At 37.0% G+C, this 15,799-nt stretch overlaps 7 protein-coding genes across 7 annotated transcripts; 3 read left to right on the top strand and 4 right to left on the bottom strand.

Moving 5' to 3' along the window:
- Positions 1-93: 93 nt before the first annotated feature.
- On the top strand, positions 94-3,777 carry CRP1 (Crp1p; the record flags this gene model as incomplete). The annotated part of the gene is made up of 1 exon (XM_062950944.1): positions 94-3,777. The coding sequence occupies one exon, from the start codon at positions 94-96 to the stop codon at positions 3,775-3,777; it is 3,684 nt and encodes a 1,227-aa protein (XP_062806970.1).
- Positions 3,778-3,904: 127 nt separating this feature from the next.
- Positions 3,905-4,897, bottom strand: PTC1 (type 2C protein phosphatase; the record flags this gene model as incomplete). The annotated part of the gene is made up of 1 exon (XM_062950933.1): positions 3,905-4,897. One exon carries the CDS (start codon positions 4,895-4,897, stop codon positions 3,905-3,907), a length of 993 nt encoding a protein of 330 aa, XP_062806969.1.
- A 208-nt stretch (positions 4,898-5,105) lies between these two features.
- FGR43 (Fgr43p) lies at positions 5,106-6,764 on the top strand (the record flags this gene model as incomplete). The annotated part of the gene is made up of 1 exon (XM_062950922.1): positions 5,106-6,764. The coding sequence occupies one exon, from the start codon at positions 5,106-5,108 to the stop codon at positions 6,762-6,764; it is 1,659 nt and encodes a 552-aa protein (XP_062806968.1).
- Positions 6,765-8,577: 1,813 nt separating this feature from the next.
- On the top strand, positions 8,578-10,227 carry PRCAT00000114001 (uncharacterized protein; the record flags this gene model as incomplete). Its single annotated transcript, XM_062950911.1, has 1 exon — positions 8,578-10,227. One exon carries the CDS (start codon positions 8,578-8,580, stop codon positions 10,225-10,227), a length of 1,650 nt encoding a protein of 549 aa, XP_062806967.1.
- A 412-nt stretch (positions 10,228-10,639) lies between these two features.
- Positions 10,640-12,127, bottom strand: PRCAT00000113001 (NAD(P)/FAD-dependent oxidoreductase; the record flags this gene model as incomplete). The annotated part of the gene is made up of 1 exon (XM_062950900.1): positions 10,640-12,127. The coding sequence occupies one exon, from the start codon at positions 12,125-12,127 to the stop codon at positions 10,640-10,642; it is 1,488 nt and encodes a 495-aa protein (XP_062806966.1).
- A 640-nt stretch (positions 12,128-12,767) lies between these two features.
- On the bottom strand, positions 12,768-13,724 carry PRCAT00000112001 (uncharacterized protein; the record flags this gene model as incomplete). Its single annotated transcript, XM_062950888.1, has 1 exon — positions 12,768-13,724. One exon carries the CDS (start codon positions 13,722-13,724, stop codon positions 12,768-12,770), a length of 957 nt encoding a protein of 318 aa, XP_062806965.1.
- A 249-nt stretch (positions 13,725-13,973) lies between these two features.
- On the bottom strand, positions 13,974-15,509 carry PRCAT00000111001 (uncharacterized protein; the record flags this gene model as incomplete). The annotated part of the gene is made up of 1 exon (XM_062950877.1): positions 13,974-15,509. One exon carries the CDS (start codon positions 15,507-15,509, stop codon positions 13,974-13,976), a length of 1,536 nt encoding a protein of 511 aa, XP_062806964.1.
- Between the last annotated feature and the right edge of the window lie 290 nt (positions 15,510-15,799).

Here is a 15,799-nt window from a genome sequence, read left to right as displayed (position 1 = left end):
ATGTGATCATTGTAATCTATTGCGCATATATTTTCGCAGCGAAAACATCTCAAATCTCTTATTTAAGAGCATAATAAAGGTCAAATATGAGTGATGTCTGCAGACATATTCCCTTTGGTAGTGATGAAAGAAATAGAACTTAATTTTTCAAACATTCATTGTGAAGACTGTCGGGATTCAATATATACTACGATTTCACGATACTTTCCTTTAACTGAAGTATCTGATGTGTCTCTGATTGCTGAGAGTCAAAATACGACAGTATTATTTTACCTAAACAATAATGTGCTAAAGCTTTTTTTCAATAAGCTGTCTTCTGCAGGTGTAAATGGTTACTTAGTTAAAAAATTAATAAAGGAGCTAAAAAAGACTGGTTTTATAGTTATTTCTTGGGAGTTGCGTGATGACGAAAACGCAGGTGAGCAGAAGGATAATAATAGTCATACTGAATTACATGATATTGACTCAGGGGGAACTGAAGATGAAATTTGGTTCTCTAAGTTAATCTCTTCTTTTAAAAAGAGGCAAATTAATAAGAATCACTTGAAGCACTGCAAGAAGTGTCAAGATGAAAAGGAATCTTCAGATTCGATATCGGAAGATTCAACATTGGAAACTTTAGTAGATCGTCTGGAAAAAGAATTCAGAGCTGTTTTCACTATTGAAGGTATGACCTGTGCTTCATGTGCTCAATCGATTTCTGAAGCAATCAGTCAAGTTCTCTCTTCTGCGGGAGTTCAAGCCAAAGTCGACGAAGAGCCTCTTTTTTCCGTCAACCTCCTTCAGAACAATGCTATAGTTCTTCTACCGAACAAAAAGATAGTAAACAAAGTTGTGGATCTGATAAATGACATGGGCTTTGACTGCCGCTTGCTTGAACTTCTTCCAGTTCAACGATCAGTGAATCTCAAAGTTACTGCGATTATTGGTGGTGTAACTTGTGCTTCGTGTGTTAATTCTATTGTAAGTGCAGTGAATGAGTTACCTTTTATCTTGGAGTGCGGAATAAACGCAGTGACAAAAGTTGGTCAATTCATTATTGAAAATACACCTAAAGATGATGACAACTTGACGAAATTACGAAGAACTATTGAGGACTGTGGTTTTGATTTCGATTTAGTGAGTAAAACGAAGATTAATTATACTCTGAATAAGAAAAGAGCAAGGTCAATACATTTGAGGGTAGAAGGCATGTTTTGTAATCATTGTCCAGAAATCATCACTCAATATTTAGAGAGTTATGGAGAGGCTGTTGTTATTGAAGATCCTCTTACTTTGAAGTATCCTTACATCAGGTTCAAGTATCTTCCAAGTCAAGATGTGAATATCAGAAACATAATGTTCGGTTTGAACCATCTTCAAAGGACAAAAGACGGTTATCAGATAGATGTTAACAAAAAGAGTCTTTTTGAATGTAATTTAATTGAGCCTGAGTCAATGGATGAACATATACGGAAACTAAGTAAAAAAGAGTTTATCAAAATTGCATGGAGGCTAGTTATAGCAACCGTCTTTGCTATTCCTACCTTCATATTTGGGGTCGTTGCAATGACTCTATTACATTCCACTAACCCTTTTCGGGTTTGGGTGGAGGAGCCCATATGGGCTGGAAATGTGGCAAGAAACACATGGATTTTATTAATACTTAGTACACCTGTTTATTTCTTTGCTGCAGATATTTTTCATCGTAAGGCTTTCAAGGAAGTTTCGTCTCTATGGATGCATCGTAATTCTTTTAAGAGAAGGATTTTTAAATTTGGATCAATGAGCTTACTTATGTCTGCTGGAACTTCTGTATCGTATTTTGCCAGTATTGCATTACTAATTTTGAGTGCAAATGAAGAAAAGAGTATGTCAGGACTGAGAACGACTTATTTTGATTCTGTTGTATTTTTATCTTTTTTCCTATTAATAGGTAGGCTCTTAGAAAGTTATTCGAAAAGAAAAACAGCAGATTCTATTTCCAATTTAAGCTCTATGAAAGTGACAAATGCGACGTTGGTCGAAGAGCGAGAAGGCAAATTTGTCAATGACCAAATCATTGACGTAAAGTATTTAGAAAGTGATGATTATATTCGAGTGCTTTCCGGAGATTCCCCTCCAGTTGATTGTATACTAGTGGATGGCTCCACGGAATTTGATGAATCTGCTTTGACCGGTGAATCGACTCCAGTGAAACACAGCCCTGGCCATCAAATTTTTTCTGGTACTGTTAACATAGGAAACAGTGCCGTGGTTGCAAAGATAATCAACATCGAGGATGGGTCTTTAATAGATCAGATAATTGATACTGTCAGAAATGGTCAACTCCGTAAAGCTCCGATAGAAAAAGTTGCTGATCAATTGACAGGATATTTTGTACCTATTATTGTGACATTAGCCATAGTTACTTGGATTATTTGGTTAGCTTTGGCATATTCAGGACGATTACCGGATAGTTATTTGGACATTGATGTTGGTGGTTGGACGGTATGGTCTTTGGAGTTTGCTATTGCAGTTTTTGTCATTGCTTGTCCGTGTGGGATCGGATTAGCTGCACCGACTGCTCTTCTCGTAGGTTCAGGATTAGCTGCAAAGTATGGTATTTTAGCGAAAGGGGGTGGGGCTGCGTTCCAACAAGGAGCAAACATTTCAACAATTTGTTTTGATAAGACTGGAACATTAACTAATGGTAAACTCCTGGTTACTGACTTCGCATTTGTGGAGGATAAAGCTGTGGATAGGTCTCGGTTGATCAAGTTATTTGGAATACAAGCGACAAGAGACTTGGAGTTAGCGTCAAAGCACCCTATCGCTGAGGCTGCTAAACTCTTCATAAATGAATATACTTCAAAGCACACAGAGTTCAAGCCCACCCAAAATAGAGTACCGCAAGTCGAGACTGTTCCTGGAAAAGGCTTGAAAGGTAGGTTTCTTTTTGAATCAGATAATGATGCTTGGTCACAATACTCTCCGTCTGTGGCATTGTTGGGTAATGAAGCTTTAATGAAAGATCATGGCGTGACGATATCAAGTAAACAAAATGAGGTTTTGACTAATTGGAAAGAGAAATGCAAATCCGTTATATTAGTTGCAATCAAGGCAGAGAAATTTTTTGATGATGGCAAGTTTCATCTCCTTCTCATGATGGCATGTCGTGACCTGATCCGAGCAGAATCGAAGAAAGTAATCTCATATATTCAAAAGAACTTCAACATCCAGTGTTGGATGATTACGGGCGACAACAAATTGACTGCTGACGCAATAGCCAGTGAAATAAATATACGCAACGTAGTGGCCGAAGTGCTTCCAGAAGAGAAAGAATTACAAATCAAGAGAGTTCAAAAGGTATCTGGTGGAGTCGTTGCAATGGTCGGAGATGGTATTAATGATGCTCCAGCATTGGCGACAGCCGATGTTGGAATTGCTTTATCATCCGGCACTGATATTGCTATTACTTCGAGTGATTTTGTATTGTTGAATAGAGCTCATCCTTTGCTAGCGTTACTTACTCTTTTGGACTTGTCGAAAGTTTGTTTTAACAGGGTGAAGTTCAATTTCGCGTGGAGCTTGATTTACAATATCATTGGCATTCCAATTGCAGCTGGAGTGATATACCCCTATCATAATTCTAGATTGAATCCAGTGTGGGCCAGTGCTGCTATGGCAGCTTCGTCTATAAGTGTTGTAATGAGTAGTTTGGCTCTAAAGTTGTACAGACCAAAACTAGTTACAAAAGAATTGGATTTTGAATCTGGTGAAGAACATACTTATGCTATTGAATCTAAAATTTCTTAAAATATCTCATTGAAAGCAAATTAGATTATTTATACTGGAATATGTATAGTAATGATATTCACAGTTTATTCCACAGTTACGAAGCAAGCTTGAAAATATGACGTTAATTTTTTTAGGTAAAGTCATTTCATATATCAAATACCCTTTTATCAAATTTCACGATCATGACTGTCACATTATCGGTCGTAGAATTATCCATAGCAAGCTGACATAACTTTTTCGCTGCATCCTGAGGATCACTGTTAGTTTTGAATAACTCTGATACATATTGGCAGGCTTTCTGATCAGGGACAACGTCCCAAAGTCCGTCGCATGCTAATATCATAAACTCGTCTTTTGGTGTGATTTCGGTCGAGGTTGTAAATGGCCTCCCTACAACTAAATCCTTCATGTATGTGTCACCTAAGGATCTTGTGACAGCCAAAACTCCGTTTACTCTGTTCTTCATAACAAGTCCACCCGTTTCGCGAATCCTATTCACCTCGTTGTCGTCTGTCGCCTTGTGGTCATACGATAGACGATAAGGGTGACCTTCCCGACATAAAAGGATCCTCAGGTCACCTACATTAGATGTGTATAATATTCTCTTGTGGTCCTTGCTAGGTATAAAATCAAACTGTGATTTCCCATCTTCCCCTGCACTGTATGCTGTGGGCTCTCCCGTTGCGTCTTTGAGTTCCCATCGAAGTACAGCAACAGCAGCCGTGGAACCCGAAGATCCAGTTCCCTCATTTTCAATTAGTTTATCTGCCTTAATGAATGCATCATGCAACTTTTCTTTCATGTCATAATTATAGTTGTGTTCTGGGCCGTCCTCCTCTTCGTTAATCTCGTTCGCTATCAATGTATGTAGATTATTACCACACCATCTAGCAGTATCTTTTCCAGCGTGCCCATCAAAAATGGCAAAGTATCCCCAATCAACCCTTTCGGCGAAGTTTGCGATGTATGTATGAACATCTTCCATCTTAGATCTATACGTTACATTTTTATTTTCTGCTACTCCGACTTTAAACGATAGGCCCTTAAAAAGGTCTGATGCTTGTGACTCTCCAGGACGCCTAGGTGATTCATCCCTTTTTTTACCGCTTAAGTTATCTCTGGCCGTTTGCTGCTCCATTCTTATCAACAAATTCTCTAATTGATTGCCGTGAAATCGATTACCTGTTCTTTTATCGCTTCTCTCAACTTGCACTATTTTTGCTTTAACATTATGCAGGCCGACTCATATCGTAGTAATATGGATAAGGAATCAGCTGGGGGAGATTGAGATTGACATACCGAAGCTTAACAGGTTTATTAATTTATGTTTAAATTCTATTACCTGAATGCCTCCAATTGATAGACTTCCAAACTCTGTTGGACAAGGTTATACAGTAGGTCTGCCTCGGATGGGATCACGACGTAAGTCAAGTTTCTTCAGACCAACGAATTTTTATCCATTGGAAGATTTTAAAGGCGACGAATTAGTGTCAGGACTTGAATCGCTACCATTAATCCTACTCATAGACATCTGTGACTACCTAAATTCTGATGATTTACAGAGCTTGTGCGTTTGTCTGACACTAATGTATCTACCTGCTGCAATTCAGCTTTACAGAAAAATAATTATAACCAGCCAAGTTAGTCTTTCTAAAGTTGCAAGGAAAAAATTCTCAACCACTAGAAGGAACTTGGGAACTGTCATTCATGTTTCAAAGTTTTTTTCTTTATTGCTGGTCTTGAGGTGTAATCGAAAGATAAGTCAAAATGTGAAAAGTTTAGTGTTCTGCGTAGATAGTGAGATTGATTGGAATTTCAAAATAGAAAATCGAAGCATCTTATCACTTTTGGAGGAGTGTTTATGTATAACTAAATTGAGTACATTTTTTTGCAGATCACTTCCCTCGTTGAAAAAAAGGTTGCTACTACCTCAGCGTTCAACGATTCAATCTTTGACTATTTGTCTAAGTGATTATGATTTTGATTATTCTTTTATTACTTTGAGGAGGTTGAAAATATTATATGTTAGTGATCTGAAACATCGGACTCAGTTTGAGCAGCTTGCTGAAAGAATCGTATCGTATCTGAGAAATCTTACTTCATTAGAGTTCGAAATCATGGAGGATCGATCACATTCTTTAAATGCATTAAATGACTTTAATCTAAATAATTGCGATGCTCCTTGGATATCTTTTTTCCAGGGATTAAGGAGATTGGAGAAACATCTCTGTATTGAGACTTTAGGCTTAGATGGCTTCATAGGGAACAAGGGTCGTGATATAGCCTACATTTTAAAAGAGGCGCTTGATTTGAGCTATTTAAAGGTCCTTTTATTAAACCTTAAAGAAGTCAGTCATCATCATGAAACACATTTCAACGCGAAAACAACGTTCTTGGAGAATTTCACTTCCTTCACTTCTAATCTTACTCAATTGTGCATTAATCCTACTTTCGATTGCCTTTCATGTCAGCATCATTCGATCATGTCGGCCCTAGCAGAAAACATCCCAAATAAACTTGATATTCTACTTATAATATTTGAATCGCCGAACCAACAATTTAGATCATCCCTACAAGATATCATTATTGAATTTCAGAAGAAATTGCGGTACCTCAAGTTGTATGATAAGTCAAAGGAGACTTCGGATAAAGTGTTTCTCAAGAGAAATGTAGGTGATCTTCAGGCTTCAATATACGAACATGCTGTGTTCTACGATTCCCAATGGCTTTCCATCTTCACAGACGGCTATTTTCCTGGGTTGCACCCTGTTGTGATCAATGACTACATGGAAGCATTTATAGAGAAGTCACACGATGGAATAGGTAAATTTTTAAATGGGGAAAAGAATTTTCGTACTATCTCACGGTATGATATGTTCGTTACTTCCTTACCTCGCCTTAAGATACTATCGATTTTTAATATTGTCTTGATGATCAGATGCGGAAGAGCATTTTTGGTTTTAAATGGGAAGTACATTCCTCTTGTGACTGGTACAAAATCTTAACTTTTTCTATTAACTGTCAAATTGTATCTGATAATAAACATGTCGTGATGATTGACTTTCACAGTAACACTAAGATATTGATGAATTTTTTATTGATAAGAGATTTGAACGAAGTGACTGCTGTTTGGCTTTAATTCTCTTGAGATGTATCAACCTATATTTAATAATGGAGCAGTCGAATTTACTTAAAAAAAGAGAGAAAGCGACTCTTTTCGTAAGATCTGGATAAAGACGACGAAGCTAATCATTGCCTTTTGAAAAAGATATGTTTGTGTGTTTATAAAATAATGATTCCTGAGCACGAAATCACTACGTCGGACCAAATGTTAACCCTTTATCATGGAATAGAGGATTAACTTTATTAAGAAGAATGATGTATATGCTGGTTGGATACTGTTTCTTATCTTGCTACCTCTTTTGAGATACCAGGTACTTTATTGTTGCAAAAGTTACTATGCGGAAGATAAAAGAGTAAATCTATACACTCATTTGCTTTTGTCAAATTTAAGTGTGTTAGATGATAGATGTTTCACAACCGAGATTTGAGGAAGAATCATGAGAGACCTACGCTAAGCAGTTTGTGGTCTTGAAAAAGCATGATTATAACTTGCATGTCCTAATGTCAGGCATGTGCCATACATAAGCGATAGGGCTCTATAAATCGCGCTCACTATCATGTACTGTGGATTGTGATATAAGTGTTAAGCTTTCTATTGATTTTTCTCTTCAGTGAGAATCAAAGCATTTCCTTCATCATCCTACTAGCGAATGAGAACCTAAACTTAACACCCATTTTCTCTTGATTTGAAATAACAAGCAAGGCAGCTCGACTCTTGCATAAACTTCACCAATAAAATAATCTTCTTACGATGATACTTTAAATTTGACAAATATTAATTGTATATCAATTAACTAAAGATTTTACAGTATTAATGAATGACAGGTGCTATGATAGTCTAAAGCTCGTTTTTCATGATATGCTAAAGCACGTTAATTGTCTCTTAAATTTTTATAAAACGAAAGGTGCAATTGTTTGAGTAACATGTATCACTACTAATACTGCAACAAGTCATTAAAGGACTCCCCCACAGCAGTTAAAGGATTGTGTCATGGTTACATGAACTATTTGAAAGTGTTTGCTTGTCTTTACACATAAAAGTATTTTCCAAAAACTTGTAAACCCAGTCGATCAGAGAAGTCGTATCATATTGCATTATCTTTTTTAAGTGTACTGTACATAAGTTGTCATATCAGAGCTCGCACTGGCCTGCTGCAAGAACAAATCGCATTCAAGTACCAATTATGGGTTTCTTCTTATAGTGGCACGCTTGAAAATCGATAGACAATTTAAGGTTTTACTTCATTCTATAGATGGGCTGTTCCAAGAAAGATTTTGACGTATATTGTGCTTAACCTTTTCGCATCTCGTTCCTGCTTATTTTTTTCTTGTCTTAGCTTCGTTAATGTCAAATATCTTGGCAGACCTGTCGGGAACAGGGTCCGATGATGATTTTATTTTTTTTAGGGGCACATACATATCCTACGGCTCAGGTAAAAGCCAATTTCGAGATAAAAAATTTGATAATCTACCTATCAAGAAACGCACAGATTAGGCATGTCAAACCAGATCTCAAATTTATATGCCGGTTAATCAACTTACATTTGTAACGGCTTCGCTTGAGATAAGGAAAAAAGGTAGGAATATAATTACTTAAAAAATTGTAGTCACTTATAGCTAAAGATTCCAATCTGATGTAACAGTCATAATCTTGTGAATCCTATTGTAGGTAACTGAAATAAAAGAATAGTGGTAATGTTGGATAATATCCGCTCGAGACATATAAATCCAGGAAAACTAGAGTCCTATACTTCGCGCCTTGACGAAGATCTTCTTCCTGGAACTATAAGATCTTATGCTTCTCACGGGGGTGCTGAGTTAGAGTTAGAGCTGTTAAAAAAAAAAGACAGTAAAATCTTGGTTCCGCAGCCAGATGACCTGCCCAAAGATCCTTTGAACTGGAGTAAAAAGAGGAAGTACTGGAATACATTAATCGTTTTAATGTATACGGGTTTCACCGCAGGAATCACAAACTTATCTGGACTATCAGATTATACTACAGATGCTTCGGATGGAATTTTATTCATTGGAATTGCGTTCGGAACTTACTTGTTGGCTCCATCAGTTAATCTCTATGGAAGAAGAATATCGTATTTGATTTGTCTTTTCTGGGCAATTCTTGGTATGGTTTGGGTAGCTAATGCTCATAATACGGGTCTGGCCAATTGGGCCCAGTTGCTAGTGGGAGCTTCCGAATCTTGTGGAGAAGCACAAGTACAACTCTCCTTGACTGATCTCTTTTTCGAGTATCAGCTAGGAAGTGCTTTAAACTACTATGTGTTGGCTACAGGTGTAGGCACTTTTATTGGTCCCCTTATTTCAGGATTTATAGATGAATTACAGGGATTCAAAGTTGCTACATATACTGCTGTAGGTTTTGCTGGAGCAAACTTACTTCTCATGGTCTTTTTTATGGATGAAACGGTGTACTTTAGAAAAAATACGAGAAAGGTGAAAGAAGAATCTGAATTCACTAACGAATTTTTGAAACAAGAAAAAAGCAAAGTCTTAATATCGGAAGTGGTCCACGATTCGTCCTCTGAGGATGATCAAAATGGTGGTATTGGGTCTTGGTTTCGTCGGCAAATGAAAGTAATTGCTCCGAGCCCTATGTTAGATGGTACGGGTTTCATACAATATATGAAGCAGCTATTTTTACTTCCACGCGTCCTAATTTTCCCACCAGTGATATTTTCTGGCTTTGTTTGGGGTATTCAAAATATTCTTATGGAATTTTATATGACTATTCAGGAAGATAATTACTATGATCCTCCTTACAATTATAGCGATAATGCAGTCGCAATTATGAATGTTCCAACTTTAATTGGAGTTGTAATAGGATGTTTTTACGGTGGAACATTAAATGATTGGTTTAGCAATTGGATTGCTAAAAGGAATGATGGTGTGGTAGATGCTGAAGTGAGACTTTGGTTTTTATATATACCATGTATATTATCTTCGATTGGTTTGCTTCTTTTTGGTATTGGTACTGATCAACAATGGAGCTGGGTTCCTACTTATATTGGTTTAGGATTTATCGGGGTGGGTTATGGTTCATCGGGGGATCTATCAATGACTTATGTGATGCTTATTTATCCTGATTTAGTTATAGAGATGATGTGTGGAATTTCTTTCATAAACAATATGCTTGGTTGCATTTTCTCATTTGCATGTGATGCTTGGTTAGAAAATGTCAGTATCACAAATACCTTTATTATTTTGGCTGTTATGCAATTTATGGTAGTAGTTTTCACCATACCAATGATGGTTTACGGTAAGAAATGCAGACAATGGACTCTCCCGAGCTATATTAAATATTGTGAACTTCGTGATTCATTACGATAATCAATTATTATTTTGCAATTTTAAGGAAATATTTGTCCCATAATCTCAATAGGCACAAATTTCGCAAAGTTGTCGCAGAGGACTTTTAGAATTACTGGTGCTTACCTTGATAAAAATATTTATAGAAGGATAAAGTATAATATTATGAGTTCAACAAAGTAAAATAGTAATGCATCCCTTAAGTTAACGTGAATGAAACATAGTAAAGAACACTGCAGAAGTATGTTCAATACAATAAAGACTCTCTTTACTATTCTTAACAAGAATATTTGAAACTCATGAAAGATACGTTTTTCTTTTATGCATGTGAGTGTGCCGTATATAATTTATGAATACAAATACATATCTTATCAAAATATTGGGTAAAATCTATGAATTAAGTATGATTGCAAGAGCTCTAAGTACATCTTTCTTAGATTACCACTACATTCGCGTTTTTTTTTTGATCCAATATCCACTGTGCTTCCCTCCTTCCACTCATCCAAGCACCATGTACGCAGCCAGCTCCCTCTTCTATGGTGTGCTCACCAGCGAATCTGATATTAAGCTCCTCGAGACCATTTTTTGTTGCTCCTGAAAGTAAATTGATTAGAGTGTCAGGATCGTCACCAGGAAAGGCGGCTGAATAGGCTCCTCTTATGTAAGGATTTATAGTCCATTTAGAGGTGATTACGTTGATTGGACTTTCAACTTTATGCCCATCAAGACGCAACTTTGATAATGCTGGCTTCAAATAGTCCCATGCTTTCTCGGGATTCTTCTCTAAGTACTCCGTAATTGGATGAGGAGTAAGTATACACAAGCTGCCTCCTTTAATCGTAGAAGAATGCAATCGATGTATCCCGGCTATATTGAGCACATCTAAGCCTAGAGTCCATAGCTTCGGCAAACACTCGGTAGTCCCATACTCTTGGGATACATCCGTATCCGGAAGCAAAAATATTTGGTCTACCGTATCATCCCACCAAACTGAAGGAAATTCAAGAATTACTTTACCTAGGGATCCTACGTGCATTTTCGATAAGGCATTGGTTATATCACAAGGTAAAGATGGTGACCACTCGATGGAGTTTTCCGAACCAACAGGTAACTTTAAAATACTGAGAGGAACAGCAATTACCAAGAACTCACATCTAATACTTGATCCATTGCTACATTCCACCATAATAGAATAATCATCAAAAATACCATATGTGATTTTTTTTACAGCGTGGCCGAGTGTAATCAGATTTTCTGGAATTCTAGAGATTAACTTGTTTAGAATGTGGTCATAGCCTTGCTTGTTATAAACATCCCGTCCTGAATGATGAAAAGGACAATCTTTAGCGCTAATTGAGTCCCAAGTTTTCCCATACCACAATTCAAGCATACGACTCAACCTAGGAAGAAGATTTATTTGCTCTTGGGTTAAGATCATTTTGTATTTTTGAATATATTTTTGAATCATATTCTTTACAGAATCATCATTATCCTTAAGGTCATCGTAATTTAAATTAACAAAATCCTGAAAATCTTGAAATATTCTGTACACCTTGTTTTTAGATAGATTAACCCGTCCTTCGCTTTCTGAAGAGTAATAAAGCACGGGAGAATCGTCAAAGTACAAACTCTCCTCAGAGGAGAAATCTTTACCATTGATGAGTTCATTGAAAAGTTCATTCAGTAAACAGTCATGGAACCAAGCTGCCCCAATATCGTAATGTAGCCCTAGCTTAGAAGAGGTTCTGTCCGTTACAATACGTCCTCCAAGGTAATCCTGTGCTTCCACAAGAACAACATCTTCTGGCGAAAAAGTTGAATTTTCACCATTTACCAATGTGTCAACTGCATTTAGCCCCGCTATGCCGCCCCCTATAACGCAAACTTTAACAAATTTTCGCAGGCTGCATTCTATATTCATTACTTTTTGGATAGAAATCACAATTAATTTTTAAGAGAGAAAATTACTTGTTTTATATTTGTTTCGCAATCAATTACCATATTCGCAAATACTAACATTGGATATGCTACCATCTTTGTATAGTAGAAACATCTGCTTGGAAGAGAACTAGTCGCTACAGCTATTTTGAGTATTTTATATAAGCTTCCAGTTTATCAGAGGATCATACCTTCAGTGAAGGTTTCGTGCAAGTATTTGTTTGGGGTCGATCGATTTGTCCACTTTTGTGCCCTTTTCTACTGAAAACAGCAGCGTCCTCATAGTAACGGCACTCTTATGAGTATAGAATCAGCTGCATTATCTGAGTTCGCTGCCCGGACTCCTATCAATATCTGAGACTTATCAAATATCGGAGATGGCTGTCCGAAGTCCTATCAATAACTAATGATCACGTGATATGTTTATGCAAAGCGATGTCTATCTCTAATTTTATATATAGTTTATATAGATTATATAGCAGGAAAATTATTATCCACGAATATGTAAGAGAGTTTGGAAGACGTGTTTACGGTTAGATTATAGCAAATTTAAGAATTTCCGAGATAAAAGCCCTCGTGATATGATATTCCCAATAAGGAAGATGTATCTGTAATAGCATATTTTATGTCAAAGGTAGTATTATACCTTTCTGTTTCACAATTCTTTTATAGAGTTCTGGTCTCCTATGGCGACCAAAATCAAACATTTTACTTCTACCGTAGATCACTTTATCTAGGTCGATATCACCCAAAAGTATCTCATCATCTTCTGTCTTGGCCAGAGCTATTACTGTACCATCCGGCGCAACTATCAATGATCCCCCGATAAGTTGTTGACCATCTTCAACCCCGCACTTTGCGACTGATACTGCAAAACAGCAATTCATGTAAGCATTACCTTTTGTCGCTAATTCAGATTGATACAATCGTAGAGTCTTGTTTTCTGCCATGCCGTATGTGCTATCTCTACAAGGCGTATTATATCCACTAATGCAAAGCTCCATTCCTTGCAACGCATAGCATCTCCATGCCTCAGGCCAACGACGATCATTACATATAAGCATTCCTATTGTTGTATCTATCCACTCTGGGTCGCTTTTAGCAGCCACGTACCCCTCTGTGCCATAATCAAAGTATCTTTTCTCAAGTTGTTGGAACTCTGGCCCCTTAATTGGATCATCGAATCCAGGCAAGTGAGTTTTTCTGTATTTCTGGATAATTTTTCCCCGATTATCAACTAAAATACAGGTGTTGTAATGATGATTATCATCTGTGATCTCAGCGTATCCCAAAACAAATCCGATTCTTCGACTCTGGGCGGTTTTAAATAAAGGCTTGCAGATCCCCTTGCTAATATCACCTTTTTCGAAAAACGAATCTATCTCTTCTTGCAGCTTTAAATCCCATCTCGGGAAGAAGGAGGTCAATGCGCATTCGGGGAATATAGCTAAGCTGGCTCCCTTGTCAGCTGCTTCATTCAAGAGCCTATCTAGCCTCACAACTGTATCCTCCTTTTTGGTAGCCCTTTGAATCGGTCCCAATTGGATACCGGCCAACTTAAACTTTCTCACTGAAGTCATATGATTCCCTTTTAGACTTCAAAGTTTCTTTGGCTTTATGGAAAACATGTCATTATATATCTCCTAAAAACGGGCTACGAATTTTCGAGTCGCAATTTATTTTCCGCCCAAAACGAAAGAAGGCAGATAATGCGGCTTATGACTTGACAATCACGGATTTTACGACTTTTCTGAGTTTAAATTGACCAGTTGAAAGATTATGAATTGTTTTTCAATTAAAATAAAATTAAACTATAACACATTATAAAACTAAAGTAGGTATCTAAAACCTTTGTTTTCTTTATCTGTTAAATCTTTGAACCCATCAATTATAGCTTGTTTTGCAGCTTCTGGTGTCAACTCACCATACTCTTTATCTTTTTTGTTATTTCTAGACCACAATAATGCGGCGTATACAATACCTATTAACATAAGTCCAGAATAGCACGTCATCAAGGCTATAATAGCTTTATAATATTTTGGGGCCTCGTAAGTGTAGAATAAATTAGGGCCCGTTATATTTCCCGCAGCATAGAAAGTAAACCAAACACCGTTCGCAATAGTTCTCTTAGTATGGCCGGCAATATTAGCACTTAAGAGAACCCAAGAGAGGACAATGGGGCCACCAATTATAAACTGCAACCATGTTCCTCCTACCAAAGTCCATTTATCTTTCAAAGGAATCGTATGAATAATAATTAACCCAGCAAATCCTGGAATACAAGTCAACACGTACATCAAGCAGCGTGTATTCTTTACGGTTAAAGCAATTACTCCAGCAGCAAGAACGACGCCCAATTCTAAAGCACCAGTAGGCAATTGAAGTAAAGTAGCATAGATCCCAGAAAACCCAAAGCCTTTGAAGAGAGCGGAAGCAAAATTTGAAGTGCCTCCATTGATTACACCACATGCGAATCCCCCTAGAGATAATAGCCAAACAGCAACATCAGAAATACTTTCTTTAAGTTGTGCTTTTTTGAATTCCTTATCCTTGATACCCATATTATTCCTAGCTACCCTTTCAATTGCAATCGCTCTTTCGTCCAGGTTTAAAAATCGGGCATTTCGAGGTGAATCAGGTAAAAATACTAATACAATAATTCCAACTGCAAGGTTCATAAAGCCAAAAACAAGAAAGATAAGCTGCCAAGTTTTAAGATGCGAATTCTGGACATGACCAAGGCCATATCCCAAAAGACCTCCTACCATCGCTGCCACCCCATTACAACTTAAAAACAAGCATATTCTTAAAGGTTGTTCCAGCCTCGTATAAAAGAGAGAACATATCATCATACACGATGGTGAAATACCGGCTTCAAACATCCCTAATATAAACCTTAGTACGAGTAATCCACCATAATTTTTGGCACCAACATGAGCAATAAGAATTATTGACCAGATTATCAATGTGCAGCCAGTGTACTTGGCGACAGGGACTTTTTGAATAATGTAATTTGATGGAATTGCCCAAAATAAGTATCCGAAATTAAATATAGCAGCCACCCACGAATATCTCTGTCCAATTAAATTCAAATCTTCTTCCAATGTATAAGCAGCAGCATAATTTAAAGATCCTTTGTCTAACAGCTGCATTGTATACATAAGACACATAATAGGTATTAAAACAAGGTCTATTTTGAATAGAACTTTTGATTCAGAGCTTTTATCGGTGTCAATTTCTAGAGCCTCATTATATAGCTGAAAATCTGTGGCTAAATCTTCTGCCTCTCTTCTTGAACCCACAGATTCGATCTCTGTCTTTAGATAAGCTAATTTTTCGTCTTTAGAACCCAATATGCTACTCATTTGAATTTTTATACTTGCTTTGCAACACTCTCGCAGAACTCTCTATATTGAACATCAGATTTATGATTCAGTGCTGTTGAAGACCATAAATATATTCATTTTCTTACTTCACTTTTGTAGGAAAATAATTTCCGACTTCGATAATTGTCAGATAAGCAGCTCTAGGCATCGCAAAATAATGTGCGACACGTCTGATAAGCGAGATTTGTGCGACAAAGTAGACATACAACGAAATGTATATGGAACTGATATTACCTTTCCTAAAAAGCTATACTAAGACTACCAAAATC

The sequence above is a fragment of the Priceomyces carsonii genome, assembly GCF_900007245.1.
Source record: "Priceomyces carsonii strain CBS4050 genome assembly, scaffold: Debaryomyces_carsonii_scaffold_1, whole genome shotgun sequence".
NCBI lineage: Eukaryota > Fungi > Ascomycota > Pichiomycetes > Serinales > Debaryomycetaceae > Priceomyces > Priceomyces carsonii.
This window is presented reverse-complemented; position numbering and strand designations above follow the sequence as displayed.